The sequence below is a fragment of the Acartia tonsa genome, chromosome 5, assembly GCF_053477335.1.
Source record: "Acartia tonsa isolate MP-2025a chromosome 5, ASM5347733v1, whole genome shotgun sequence".
NCBI classification, from domain to species: domain Eukaryota; kingdom Metazoa; phylum Arthropoda; class Copepoda; order Calanoida; family Acartiidae; genus Acartia; species Acartia tonsa.
Genome location: NC_137264.1, coordinates 9,995,534 through 10,010,661, shown reverse-complemented (window position 1 = coordinate 10,010,661; position 15,128 = coordinate 9,995,534). Strand labels below are relative to the sequence as shown.

Here is a 15,128-nt window from a genome sequence, read left to right as displayed (position 1 = left end):
TGTCCGTTTTTAAGAAACGGACTCTTGGAAACATAAATTTCCTGGCTAATGTTCAAGATAGACGACTATTTTTTTGTGTAGATTCCTTAACCAAATTGCATCCAAAATACAATTTACTTGATTCGTCGGTCTGTCCGTCAGGAACAAAAGACCAAAACATATTTGATACAAAAAAGGTTTTGTATTTTTTACTTCCAAAGTATATATTCATTTCTAAGACTGAAAATCTGCTCTATAACAGACCTCGTCCGTTTGTCTATCAATGATGTTGTCATCCTTGTTGTCATGATATTTTCAATTTTCTTTTTTTTAGGGGGAGGGTACGACAACCCTCCCAAAATCCCAAATCAACCATCCTCAAGTGCCCCTAGAAGCCTCTAGGGGCGTAGCTGTTAGTTCTTTATAGAGCTCAGTTTTAGCATAAAACGTTGAAAGAGGATTTGCACGTTTTATTATGTTCTGAAATGCAAAAACTAAGTTGTAAATTAATGTACAATTTTGCATTAGATTGCTTAAAGAAAGGGTCTACAAAATGCTTAAATAAAATATAAAAAAAATGGGGGGGGGGGGGGTTGAGGGTTAGACCGACCCCTTTAGACCTCCTAAAACAGCCAAAGGTACTAAAATAACTTTCCTTGAATAATTCAGAACTTTTGGTCAGATATAACTTGGATAAAAATTATTAAAGATTACTCAGATTTTTTTTGCATTTTTGTGGCACTACTCTAGATTGTAAAGCAATCTTGCAAACCAGGGGGTGCACATTTATATTATTCATTCAATTAATTCTCGGACCAGAGGCGTGCAAAAAGGTGTCTGTCCACCCCCTCCCCCCCGAACTGCAAAGTTAAGAAAAGTAAATCGGGTGGACCCACCCTAGACAATAGAATAACTCCATCTTGTTGTCTGTTTTAATCACGCTCTCACCCCCTCATAACCCCCACCCCCCTAGATTTTGGTTTAAAGTGGGGTGCGCTGCGCGCAACCCTCTGGCAAAATCCTGTGCACGCCACAGGTACATTGGGGATATATAATCTTAGAAAACACCTAAAATATGACGGGGTATGACAAAAGCAGGAAAACAAAGTAATACTTATGGCGTTTTTAAAATTACTATTAGCATCTCCCCCAGCCCTTAGATGTAGAATATCTATTATCAATAACTCTTAACTTTAGGGAAGCTACACATGTACCTATTATATATGAGATCTCTCTAAAATTCTACTTTAACATTCACGAACAGTTTAAGCTGGTCCCCAAGGTTTGAAACCCTAAAATATTGAATATTTGATCCTTTGTCCCCTCCCTTCTTCCCTGGTTTAACCCACTGTGATGTAATATTATCAATTATCCTTAATAATGGATAAGATCGAATAAATAGATCTAAAACAAGGATGACAACATCCATAAAAGCAAAGCACTGAAACGGTAGGACAAACATACATTAACACTTGTATAGTTTTAGAAATGAATAATCAGAATATAAACGTATAAGAGTCGAGGCATAATTGTAAGTAAATTTGTCGAAAATTTGCTTGATACAGGATAATGTTAATGGACATACTTACATTTTTATGCCTTGATTATAGAGTTGCTTTGCTTCTAAAATTGTTCTTTGTTGTCCCAGGAATCAGTATACCAAAAATCAGAACAATCGGATGATTAGATCACATAAAAAATTTGTTGTTAAAAAAGTAAAAAATCAACATTTTTAAAACGGACGTACGAACATTCTGGTAATGATTATTTTAAAACGAACGTACGAACATTCTGGTAATGATTATAGAGTTGCTACACTTTCTTAATCGTACATAACTACTACAAGAATCACCACGCAAAGTTTGAAATCGATAGGACAATTCTAAAGTGCCTAAATTAACGAAAAAAGCTATCCGTTACGGACGGACGGACGGTTGGTGTGCTAAAATAGCCCCTTTCCCACTCGAATAGATTAAAAACGAATATTGCAGGAAAGTTAAATGTTTAGTAACAGGGTGACTGTCTGTGCGTCTATCTGCAGCAAAAGATATTGCTAACCGCTGGATTAATAAAGTTATCCTTCAAAGTAATTTTAATTTTTCTAGAATAAACAGTGTAGGGTCTACTTACACCTCTTTCCATACGTGCCCTTAAAGGCCTCTAGGGGTGTAGCCGCTAGTAATTTTTATACTAAAGTAACAGGATGTCTGTTTGTCTGTGTGTTTGTGTGTCTGTATGTTTGTTCCAAAGGATCTCGCTAACTGCTGAACCGAGGGTTCTCCTTAAAAGGGGAGCTTCTCATAGGTCCCGGGAAGGTTTATAACTATTTTGGGGAGGGTACCACCACCCTCTCAATATAAATCACCCCTAGAAAAAATTACCCCCCCTCAAAAAAAATCTTTTTAAAATCTAAAATAATAAATTGGGTTATTAAGTTTGACTCTCCCCTCTCAAGTGCCCCTAGAGGCCTCTAGGGGCGTATCCGCTAGTAATAATAATATAGAGAAGTAGAACACCAATTTCCTGTTTTTTGTCTAAAGAATAGTAGACTACAATGTTCATCATCGATAATAGAAATAATTTCATATGAAATTGAGTATATTCATACAGATTATTATATCCAAGAATCTATAGAGATAAGACAATGGCCGATAAATTAATGTACATCCCTAATAAAAAAATATAAAAAATTATCCCTTCTGTAGATTACAATTAGTGGTTTTAAACGTTTTGACACTCAACTAAATGAATTAACCAATCAAAATGCACTAAAAGTTCAAAAGGTTGTTACGCCAACGAATAAGAAAACGTTATTATAAGACTTTAGGGACTAGTGTAATAAACAGCCCAATGTCCCCTCCCTTCCTGATTATATCTGTCTAACAAACAGCGTAAGCAGAGGCGTGCATAGACATTGGCCAAGAGCATTTGAGCCTCTAGGGCCTGGAAGGTGGGTTTTGATATGAGTTAAAGAATTTCCTGTTAATTTTCAGATAAATAATCTAGAATGAGATTTAGTGGAGGTTGATTGTATCACAGCAAATGGCGCTTATCTGTATCAGTCAAAACAGGTGAATTTTTCGGGGGTCTAAATGGATAAGACAATGGCCGGTAAATTGATGTTCATCCCCAATGATGTGACACAAAATTACCGCTTCTATAGATGACAATTTGTGGTTGAAAAGTTTGGATACTCAACCTAATAAAGTAACCAATCGAAAATCAATAAAAGCCTTTCTGTGAATTTGTAATTTTGGTGCAAAGCTTAGTTCAACTCAGCCGATAAAAAAAACCGGATGAATTCCATGTTTTTTGTCTTAACAGAAATTTGGCAGGAAAATGACGTAAAACCTACCCAGCATAACACAAGGATAACAACATCCATAAAAGCGAAGCACTGATACGGTATGACAAACGGACATTAACACTTGTATAGTGTCAGAATATAAATGTATACGAGTCGAAGCAAAATTGTATGTAAGTAAATTTGTTGAAAAACTGATTTATACGGGATAATGTTTAGGGACATACTTACATTTTTTATTACTTGATTATAGAATTGCTTGGCTTATAATATAGTACTTTGTTGTCCCAGGAATCAGTATACCAAAAATCAGATCAATCGGATACTTAGATCACATAAAAATAAAAAAAGTAGATTTATCGACATGTTTTAAATGGACGTACGGAAATTCTTGTAATGATTATAGAGTTGCTACACTTTCTAAATCGTACCTAACTACTACAGGAATCACCATGCAAAGTTTGAAATCGATAGGACAATTCTAACGGAAAAAAACTATCCGTCCTGGACGTACGGACAGACGTACTGACCGACCCAAATTATAGAAAAGCTCCGCTTTTAATAATGTATTGAGAAAGATTGCTTGCGGAAACGGAATAAGATACAGATAATTTTTGGTTGCAGTTAATGGGTACAATCCTGTTTTTCTTAAAATTCCAATTGAACCGTAAATAAGTACTTAATATATTTTAAAGGTATTATGATGACAAAAAAGCATTTAATGTAAAATGAAAATTATTAAAAAAATGTTAAAGCTGCATTTTATTTTTATACAAATTTTTAATAATTAACATTTACAAATTATGTAACTACAAATTAATTGGAATTAAAAATGTTTTTTTTTATATTTCTAGTTAATTGATTTTTTAATTAAGTTATTTTTATGAAAATCTGTATTGATTAGGAGAAGAGGAAAGTTGTTGATTATTAATTACTAGCGGTTTCGTCCCTAGTCTCTATGGCTTCATCCTCAAAGATGTTTGGAAGTCCCCCTCCTATATAGAATCGTTTGTTTGTAATTTGTGTGAAAAAATGAGGGGAAAATAGCCTAAAACCACCACAGGACCAGTAGGTATATTCCCTGAAGAGTAGAAACCATTCTGTTTAGCTGTTACCGAGATCTTAAGCTTCCGACAGATAGACACACATCCATAGGCGTCCAAGGGGGGGGGGGTAATGGGCCATTTGGCACCCCCAAAATTTTGTGAACAATACCCCCCCAAATTGAATGTTCTTAAAAAAAAAATTTTACTGTCCAACCAGTTAAAACAGCTCTTAACCATGATAACAAAAAATTTAATAGTTTGATCATATTTTATTTGCTTGGGCCTTTATAAGGGCTAAAACCATCCCGGGGATCTATGATGTAATTGTAAAGCACTGAAGATTCCATAAAATAGATACCTAACTAAATTAAATATTTCATTAAATAATGAAAAAGAATTTCTATAGGCAATTTCTTTTGGGAGGATGTCAGGGTGTCTCAAAACTAGTTATAAAACTTACCAGGACCTATAAGACGCTTCACTTTAAAGTAAAATCATATTGGTTCATTGGTTAGTGATTTAATTATTGTATTTTTATGTTCTAAAGAATGAGATACTACTATATATTTGAATAGTAGTGGCGCCCTTAGCATCTAAGAACTCGTGTTTTCTAAAGGGTAAAAAGGGAGGAGAAAAATAGCCTAAAACCACTCAAAGGATTGACCTATAATAGTGTGGAACCATCATTAGATCTATGTGAAGCTTTCCTAAAAAGGAGAACTCAGTATTAAAAGTAATGAAATCTGAAGCTATAGTCAAATAAACCTTACTTACTACTTTATGTTATAAAATAGTACTTATTAACTTAATAGATTAGGTAGGTGCTTTTTTTACATAATTAAATTACCCCCCCAAAAAATTTTACCCCCGGGGTAAATTAGTTTGGGGGGGGTAATTACCCCCCCCCCCCAACAGATTTGGGGGGAGTATTTACCCCCCCCAACAGACTTTAGGGGGGGTAATTACCCCCCCCAATCAAATTTTACCCCCAAGGTAAAAATTTTGGGGGGGGTAAAAAAAAATTTCGGCGCGCTTCGCGCGCCATTTTACCCCCCCCAAACACGAATTACCCCCCCCCTAAAATTTTTTACCAACCCAAAGAAAAAGCTTGGACGCCCCTGCCATCGTTCTACTTTGTATTGTATACTAACGGCTACGCCCCTAGAGGACTCTAGAAGCAATTAAGATAAGGGGGAGGGGTGGGGGGAAAAGTGATCACCCGCCTCTCATTTTCAATTTTAAAAAGAAAAAGGAAAAAGTTGTTGTTGTTGTTTTGTGGGAAGTCATTTTTTTCTAGAGGCGATTTTTCTTTGGATGGTTGAGGTACCATTCCCCAAATCCCCTAGACCTATAAGTATCTTCACTGTAAATGAGAGCCATACCTGTTGAGCTGTTGGTGAAATCCTTCGCTGCAGACAAAAAAAGGCTTACTACTTTATATTATAGGATTTATTTGTGACAACTAATTATTATGAGGGCTATTCAACCGATCATAGGACACAAATTACACCCAAGGAAGACTTTAAGATGTCTAAAATCAATCAAAATGTTACAATCAGTCTTCTGAGTAAAACTTTTCAAGTGCCCAAATAAATTGAAGTTAGCTACCTATGCTCAACTGCTGAGCCCTAATAGTTTGTTTGCGGGTTTATCCTTGGTCGTGTTATTTTTATACAAATTAATTTGTCTGACAGAAAACAATGTCCAAAAAAGAGAAGAAAAAATACAATATTTATCAAACTTAGAAAAAAATACAATATTTATCAAACTTAGACTTTTCTTTCACTTAAAAAAATATTTTTAGTGAATATTCTTAATTCCTGTAAGTACTGGAGCGATAAAATATTTTATTTAAGGAAGGCTTAGGTCCTGGGATGGTTTATGGCCGTTTTCTGCACCCTACCCACCCTTTGCTACGGGCAGAGCTGCTAGTAAAATATAACGAACGAATTTAACTTTTAGCTTTGTCTTAGGGGGGTAAGAACTCCGCCAATTCCCACCCCTCCAAACAAATCGATTTAAGTTTTTATTGGTGAAATATTTGTCTTACTCTTGGTCATCGAACCAAAATAACCTCTGAAATATTATTATTAAAATTATATGGCGGCGACTGGTTCAGCTGTTTATGAGATATTACTGGACACAACACAACTTTTACTTTATAGAAGTACTGTTACCGTTTTTAGTAAAAATATTTTTTGTATTTGAATTTTAGAATATAATTGTCCTTGTTTTTAATATCACTTTCTAAATTTATCAAGATTTGGTAAGCCACGCCCCTTTTACTCATACTTAAACCTATGGATTTATTTCAAGTTCCGCCCATTTTCGTGACTTTAATAACTACTAATAGTTCAACTTTTATCTGTTAGGTGGCTCAAACAAAACACTAAAATACTAGAATTTTTTTTGAAAATGGCCACTTTGACACTTGAGATGTTTTATTTTTATGTGTTTTGAAAGCATTTCTAATGTTAATATAAAAATTGACTGCAAAGTAATAATACCGTTTTAGTCAATAAATCTGTCAAGAAGGCTTCAAACTGGTCGTTTATTCTACCTTTCAAAGTTAACTTTGCGCAGTGGCGATACAGTAACCAATGATCGAATAGAGAGGTGCTGTTATTGCTAGTTGAAAACTATAACCAATACCCCGCCCTTGAGATGTGAAATATCATCACCTGAGGCAATTTCTGAAGGCTCTTACGGGAGCAAATAACTTTTCCTAAGACAGCAGTCATATGCGGACTCGCAGACTGAAATTATACTTTCGACAATTGCTGTGCCTATTATAGAATAAGTCAGGGATCTATAGGGACAAGACAATGGCCGATAAAATTATTTACATGCTCAATGATGATACACAAAATTAACCTGCAATTAGTGGTTGAAACGTGTGGATACTCAACTTGTTGAACCAACCAATCAAAATTCAATAAAAGTCCCAAAAGCCAATGAATAAGAAAAGTTTAATTTAAAAAATTTTTGGACTAGTGTAATAAACAACCCAATGTCCCCTCCCTTCCTGAGGATAAGTATATATTTATATTGTATACCTATCCTATTAGATACAGAATACCTAAGATTTATATGATTGTACTGTTTCCTTTTATTAGTAGAACATTTTCTTTATTGATGGAGGATTAATTAATCCTGATCAGTAATTATATAAATACAACTATTGAGAAAAAAAATACAAAATGTTTATCTTTTCTTAGTGTTAGGCGATGATAATGGAATATCTGTAGTACTAGCGGCTACGCCCCTAGAGGCCTCTAGGGAGACATGAATTTTTTTTTTTTTGGGGGGGTGGGGGAGTCTCAATCTACCATATTCATACTTAATTTTAAAAAGAAAAAGTACAATTTAAAAAAAAAATAGCATCTGCAAGTGTGTTTTATATGTGTTTCCGTGGGGCGAACTCGACGGACGGACGTTACTCCGTTAAACTGTAGCGAAGCTTTGCTTCAATCCCCAATAACACAGAGGTTTTATATACAATTTATTTACAAGCCCAACATTACTAAATTCAATATCTACAGAATTAGGATGGGTTACATAGGATGATAATAGATTCCTTCCCTTTATATATTTTACATATTTTTTTAATAAACAACACAATAGATAATAGAAAGTTATAAATATGATTGGTCTAAAATAGATAGATACAAGGATGACAACATCCATAAGTAGCGAAGCTCAAAAATTATGAATAGACATCTGGGGAAAATGATCTATAGAGTATGTTATAAAAAAACTTCAATAATAAAAATCACGAAACCTTTTAAAATTCCACCCGTTTATCTTGAACAGGAGTTAAGAAAATCACAAAAACTTTAAAAACTAGGAATCAATCTAGCACCCCAACTTATAAAGGTATCGTAATAAAACTTGATGGAAATATGTAGAGTTTAAACTTATTCAATCCCTGAAATTTTCAGCTGTCTATATTGTATAGGGATCGAAAAAATCAAGAAAACCTAAACATCTAGGAATCGATCTAGCACCCCAATTGATAGACAGATGGACAACACAATGTATAGATTAGATGCGCACATGTCATAGTAATCTTCACTAAAAATTTCAGCTGTCTATCTCTAATAGGAGCCGAGAAAATCACGTTTCCCCCATAGCGTTACTGACTGACTGACGGACAGACAAAGTGAATTATAGAGTAGCTTCGCTACTAATAATACAAGAACATTAGCATTAGGGGGAGCGCAACCATTCTTGAAATAAGTCTGTCCGCTACATGCTATGTAATAATGTCACATAAGATAGAAAATGTAAAGATGTTCTTGGAAAAAGTGTGCAATATTAACCATTATCTTAACGTCCATACTTTCTATAATGGGCGAACAGACTTTACCAAATTATTAATTACCCTCGCTACAAAAATAAGTATTTCATAAAAAGGACGCGTACCAACTATCCCATTCTCCAACAAGGACGAAGAATCAACACATGAGGCACCAAATATTTTCGTTTATTAACATAAACTTCATCAGGGTCTAAAAAAATTTTTTTAAATTTTTATAAAACAGTGTATTTATCTATAATACAAAGTAGAACGATGTCTGTCCGTCTGTCTGTCCGTCTGTCTGTCCTCTGTCTGTCCGTCTGAATCTTAAGATCTCAGTAACCACTGAACCGATTGGGCTCTACTTTTCAGGGAATATACCTACTGGTCCTGTGATGGTTTTAAGCTATTTTCTTGGGGGGTTGGACACCCCCAACCCCCCCAAAAAATGAAAAATACCCCCCCAAAAAAAAAAAAATTTTTACTTTTTCTTTTTAAATCTAAAATACGAAAAATTAGGTTGATCAAACCTCTTGGGGCAAAGCCCTTAGAGGCTAGGGGCGAAGCCGCTAGTACACAATAATATAACAAATCATTTAAGAAAAATGGTCAAAATCTGAAGCAACAAGACAATTATATCAGCAAAAAGCGTAGTAACGACAGGACTATGTAAATTTAAAATATGTAATAAAAAATTCTACAAAATAAAACAACTTACATGGTTATTTATAAACATTTTTTCACAAAAAAATTAGCAGTACAAAAATAAGTATATAATAAAAAGGTTCTACGTCTAATTTTGTTACTAATTTGACATTTGAAAAAATATAAAATATAAAAAGTAATTATTGGTTTAATTGTCTCATATTTTAGGTTAGGATCAAAGTTTTATTTTCCAAATTAATTCATGTCAATGATAACTTGATAAAACATCAAAAAAGGGCTCTGAAACTTTTGTATAAATTAAAAGTGTATATTAAAACTTTTCTTCTTTGCAAAAGCAAAACTTGTATACATTGCGTATTGTGTTTGTTTGTCCGTATGTTTATGGTGAATATTTTGGATAAAAAGGTTAGGCATGATAGAATTGCCTTATCGAATTCAAACCTTTAGAAAGATTCCTACTAGTTGTATTTTAGGATTTGTCTTTAGATTTCAAACATGGTTAATTTTTTATTTTAATACCCCGACCGATGTGATTTTATGAAAATTTAATTCCTTATCCGATTCGGCATGATTAGATGCCCCTAGATGCCTACACAAAAGATAAATTTTGAGTATGGTATTTTTTTCTGGCGCAATTTCTTATGGTAGGCTAGTTGAACCCTTCCAAAAATAGTTATAAACCTTCCCTGGATCTATAAGAAGCTACCCTGTAAAGGAGAACCATTTCAGTTCAGCGACAAGATCTTGAGACATAGACATACACAAACATCGGTTTACTTTTATAAGGATAGAGCTTCACTTTTAGAGATGTTTTGATATTTTTTTTACCTAAATATTAATTAAAAGGGGGGTGTTTTTAATGCAACTATCTCGTAATCAATGATTAAATGGCACTTAGAATTCGAATTTCGATCTGAAATTTTTCATGAGTAATCCTTGGTAGGTCTATTTTCCCTAAATCGAACAAAAAATTGGAAAAATAACGGCTGGCGGCTCAGCCGTTTAGCCGTTTTTTGCCTATTTTCAGGGCAAATTCATCATTAATTACGTAGGAATCAACTTTTTAAAATACATTTTTGGTTTAATTCATGTTAAATGATAGCAATAACCCTTTTTTAAATTTCTAGTACCAACAGCTACCGACTAGAACCGTTTGATAAGGTTTTTGAGCGATAAAAAGTATTATCTAGAGATAGGTTTCGTGACTAATTTGCTCTTAATTTGCTAAAAAAAAAATGGCAAAACGGCTGAGACGCCAGGCGTTAACTGTTACTTTTCCAACTTTTTGTTCGATTTAGGGAAAATAAACCTACCAAGGATTATTCATTCAAAATTTCAGATCGAAATTCGAATTCTAAGTGCTATTTAATCATTGATTACGAGATGGTTGCATTAAAAAAAAACCTTAACGAAATCGAATCTAAATGGTAATCACATTGCATTGGATATAATATACGTGGATGTTATGACAGAATGTTCTCGTAAATTTAGGTTGCTACTTTAGTTCTCATTTATTTGTCAGTACTTTTCTCCAGTTGGAGGTGAGGGTATCAGATAGAAATTGTGGATTTATCGTAATATTGGCCAGCTGAAATAAAAATTTCATAGAATAGCGAAAAAGGAAGATTTCTACTAGTTCTCGTAAATTTAAGTTACTACTTTAGCACTCATTCATTAGTTAGTACTTTTCTCCAGTTGGAGGTGAGAGGCCGGGATAGAAGGGGTGGATGGGAGGTATCGTTATATTAGCCAGCTCAAAGAAAATTTTCATAGAATAGCGAAAATATATTGGTGCAACATCCAAGTAATTATAAATCTATTCACATTGCACAGCTATAACAGCTATAAAGGTAATTATTCTATTTTCTCACTAAAACTTTTAAACTTTATTGAGAAGACAATAAGTTTAAGGTGTTTTTACCAAGCAGCAAATTTTTCTGCAGAAAAAAAGATAAATAGCTCAAACAAGGATGACAACATCCATAAAAGGAGTCATAAAAAAGTAAAAAATTATGTTCATTTGATTTTCAACATTACTGAAAAGCTTGAACAAAAATGCTTATATATCCATTTTAATTATCTAAATACATAAAGCTTATATTGTAAACTTCAAACTTGATTTGATTATATAGACGCCTCCCTTACAACATGCTTCATAATTGTCCCAGGAATCATTATTAATAAAATTAGTGCAAAGAAAGTCATTTTCAAACAGTGAATCCAACCGACCTTACATGAAGAAAACTTTAATAAAAACCTTATTTGAATTATGAATTCAAAATTGCAAAAAACATATATCCTATAAACAAAGCAGATTATTGAAAATAGTCAGGTTTAAGGCTATTTTCAAAAAGGTTTTGATATAAACCAAACTATTTAAATGGCCTTGTGTAAACTGCCGCAAAAATTGTATTCTGTCGCAGATCTATGGTTAGAATATGAAAACACTAAAGACTAAAGTTTTGTTATTGCATGATTAAATAGATACACTTAAATTACAATATTACATTATTAGTTGAGTAGCAACTATACACACCTCGTCAGTTCTTGCAATGCACCTTTGACGTTATCAGTACACAAATGTGAGAACATGTGCACTTGAGATGGCAAAATATTGAACATCAACATTACTAATAATGCTGTTGTACTACTTTCGAACCTTTTTGTAGTGACATGATACTGGCCTACTATTGGTAATTTAGTCTGTGTAGTGGCCTACCATTTGTCAATTAAAATGTATACTGGCCTGTCATTGGTATTTTAGCCTGTGTGTTGGCCTTTCATTGGTCATTTGTATTGTATGACGTAATTTTTTTAAAGCACTATAAACATCTTCCTACTTTCCAAAGGAGAACATGAACACACTTATGTATTTCCTGAATGAATGCTGCTTTCCCTAAAAGTGCAAAAAAAACTACCTTCTTGCTTAACTACCCTGTACCCACCTGAACTAACCTTGCCTAAGATAAGTACGAAAACACGAAAAACTACTACCTCCCTTTGATTTTTAATTTATTTCAATATAGGGGGGGGGGGGGTGGCGGTTTTGTGCTCGACTAGAGACTTTGAGGGAAACCTCTTAGTGAATTGGTACAGGCCTATAGTAAAATTAGGTTTTGGGGGCAAAGGAACTTTGGTTAAAACTTTTAAAACTAATTTTTCATTTTTCAAAACTCTTCAAAAAATTATATTTTTATTACATTGAGACTTTAAATATCCAATTATGTATCAAATTAAAATTTTTTGCAATATCTTATCTATTGGATAATTATATAAGGCATAAGAATTTTTAGTAGATTTAAAAGATATAATATTTCACGAGTTCTTCGCTACTCATGGGCATTTGCCTTGTTGCTCCTACAAAAAGGATTATTAAGTTTAAAAGCTGACAAAAAAGGTAAATTAATGGTAAAGTTTTGAAAAAGACAGACAAAATAGTTATACAAGTATTCTTTTATTATTTGTTTAGAAAATCTTATTCAAATTATTATAAATGGTAGATAACAATGATACAAACATCCAGGACAGCAAAGCCTCTGGGGATTTGGGAAAAATAAAGCATCTAAAAAAGACAAATATGGTAATATGCATAGCATTAATAAAAAGATAACAACCAAGGACAATTAGGGGGAGGATAAAATGTAATTCCCCCCCCCAAAAAAAAAAAAAGAAGCAGGGAAAAGGGAATGTAATTCTGACAAACAATTCTAAAGAAAATTTCGCCACAACCCCCCTCTATTTTTCTCCCCCTTCTTATCCACTCCCCTTCAGTTATGTAAAACAAGTTTTACTCCAACCTTACTCCAACGAAATATTAGATTTTGCGGCATTTTCAATTGGAATTAATTGGCTGAATAGCAGCCCTGCAAAAAAAGATAAATATTTTGTAACCCCCCTTCCCCCCGAAAAAAAAAGCTTTGACGTACTTTAAGCAACACAGTATTGAAAAGATTGAATACAGAAATGTCAAGTTTTATCAAATAACAAGATTTTAAATCCGCTACTAAGAAAATAACTACCCAATTCGACATCTAACCTTAAATAAATATCGTTTAACCCTATTATTTGCAACCAAAGCTCACTCGGTGAGAAAGAACTCATGCTTTTATACTATCCAAAAATCTCAGGGGATAAGTCAATGATGATCAACAAAAAAATTACTCCTTAATAGGGTTGGGCCGGATACTTTTATAGCCGGATACCGGATATTCGGCTTATTTTTAATGCCGGATATCTGGCCAACGTTCGATATCCGGCAAATTACCGGATAACCGGATATCCGGCATTTAAAATCAGCCGGATATCCGGCCGGATATTGAAAATGGCCAACAACCAACTATTTAAGATTGAATAAAAAGTATCCAAAGTTATTTGAGCCAACGAATAAGAGAGCTTGTTTAAAAGATTTTGGGTACCTGTCTAATTTACAGTCCAATGTTCCCCCATACTCCCTGATATTATCAGATGTTTGAATGCTAAAATATTCAATCTTAAAATTCTTTTATGTAAGGAAATGAGAAAAATTATAATGTAACCAAAAATAAATTTACTTATGGATTACTCAACATGTGTGTGTGTGTGTGTTTGTGTGTGTGTATGTATGTGTGTGTATTTGTGTGTGTGTGTATTCAGTGTTGTTCATGTAAATTGATTTCATTGTAGAATTTTTTAAAACAGTAAATCTAAATTTTTAAAGAATGTTGTGAAGTTGGTTTTTTTGTTGAGTATCTAAACTTTTTTACCAGAGCTGGATCTTTAAATCATTTTAGTGGTGAACCAGATCGGGGTGCGCCAAATTTCAGCCAATCACCATTAAAATGATTTAAAGATCCAGCTCAGTAATTGTAAACTACATAAGGGGTAATTTTTGTTTATAATCATTGAGGATGTACTTCAATTTATCGGCCATGGTCTTATCCCATTAGATTCCTGAATCAATGTACTACCTAGGATTGTCCTATATCTTTATCCCTTTTAACATAACTCTATATTGAAAACTAGCAGCTGCGCCCCTAGCATATAGGGCCTGTATATTAGTAGGGATATGGAACAGTTATAAACCTTCATGGGACCTATGAGAAGGTACCCTGTTAAGGAGAACCCGATAGGTTAAGCGGTTAGCGAGATCCTTCGGTACAAACATACAGACAAACACACAGACAAACATCTATCTATAATACAAAGTAGAACGATGTCTGTCTGTTTGTGTGTTTGTCTGTTTGTTTGTAGCGAAGGATCTCGCTAACCGCTGAACCGATCGGGTTCTCCTTTACAGGGTAGCTTCTCATAGGTCCCGGGAAGGTTTATAACTATTTTCTCGGGGGGTGGGACACCCCCAACCCCCCCAAAAATTAAAAATCTCCCCCTCCCCAAAAAAAAATTTCTTTTAAAAACTAAAATTAAAATAGTTGGGTCGACTAAACCCCCCCCCAAAAAAAAAAATTCCCCCCCCAAAAAAAATTTTTTTCTTTCTTTTTCATTTTAAATCTAAAATACGAAAAATTGGTTTGATCAAACCTCTTGGGGCAAAGCCCCTAGAGGCTAGGGGCGAAGCCGCTAGTAAGGATATATATATCAACACAGTTTAATTAAACATGTTATTTTTATTTGATAAACCCTTTAATTTTGTTGTTTCGTAAGCACTATGTCATGAAGAATCCTCATGTAAATCAGGATTGGGGAAACATATTGTCTTATTTTGTTTTTTTTTCTTAATTGTTTTTTTTTTGTTGTCATATGCTTGATATATTTAGGTTCAATATCAAGGTTTTTGGGAGGGGGGGAGGGGTTAAATACCTCAATAACCTCCATTTTACCCTTAACTATTATGGTG

At 33.8% G+C, this 15,128-nt stretch overlaps 1 protein-coding gene and 1 non-coding gene across 2 annotated transcripts in view; both read left to right on the top strand.

Moving 5' to 3' along the window:
* The first annotated feature begins 2,970 nt into the window (after positions 1 to 2,970).
* Positions 2,971 to 15,128, top strand: part of LOC145318717 (uncharacterized) — a 78,774-nt gene continuing 66,616 nt past the window's right edge. Inside the window, exon 1 of the mRNA XM_080160185.1 lies at positions 2,971 to 3,050. Coding sequence (XP_080016311.1) covers positions 3,022 to 3,050 — 29 coding nt within the window. The 5' untranslated portion in view covers positions 2,971 to 3,021. The remainder of the gene's footprint in view (positions 3,051 to 15,128) is intronic.
* Positions 6,901 to 7,041, top strand: LOC145320408 (U4 spliceosomal RNA). Its single transcript, XR_013880194.1, has one exon. It is a non-coding gene; the product is annotated as a U4 spliceosomal RNA (small nuclear RNA).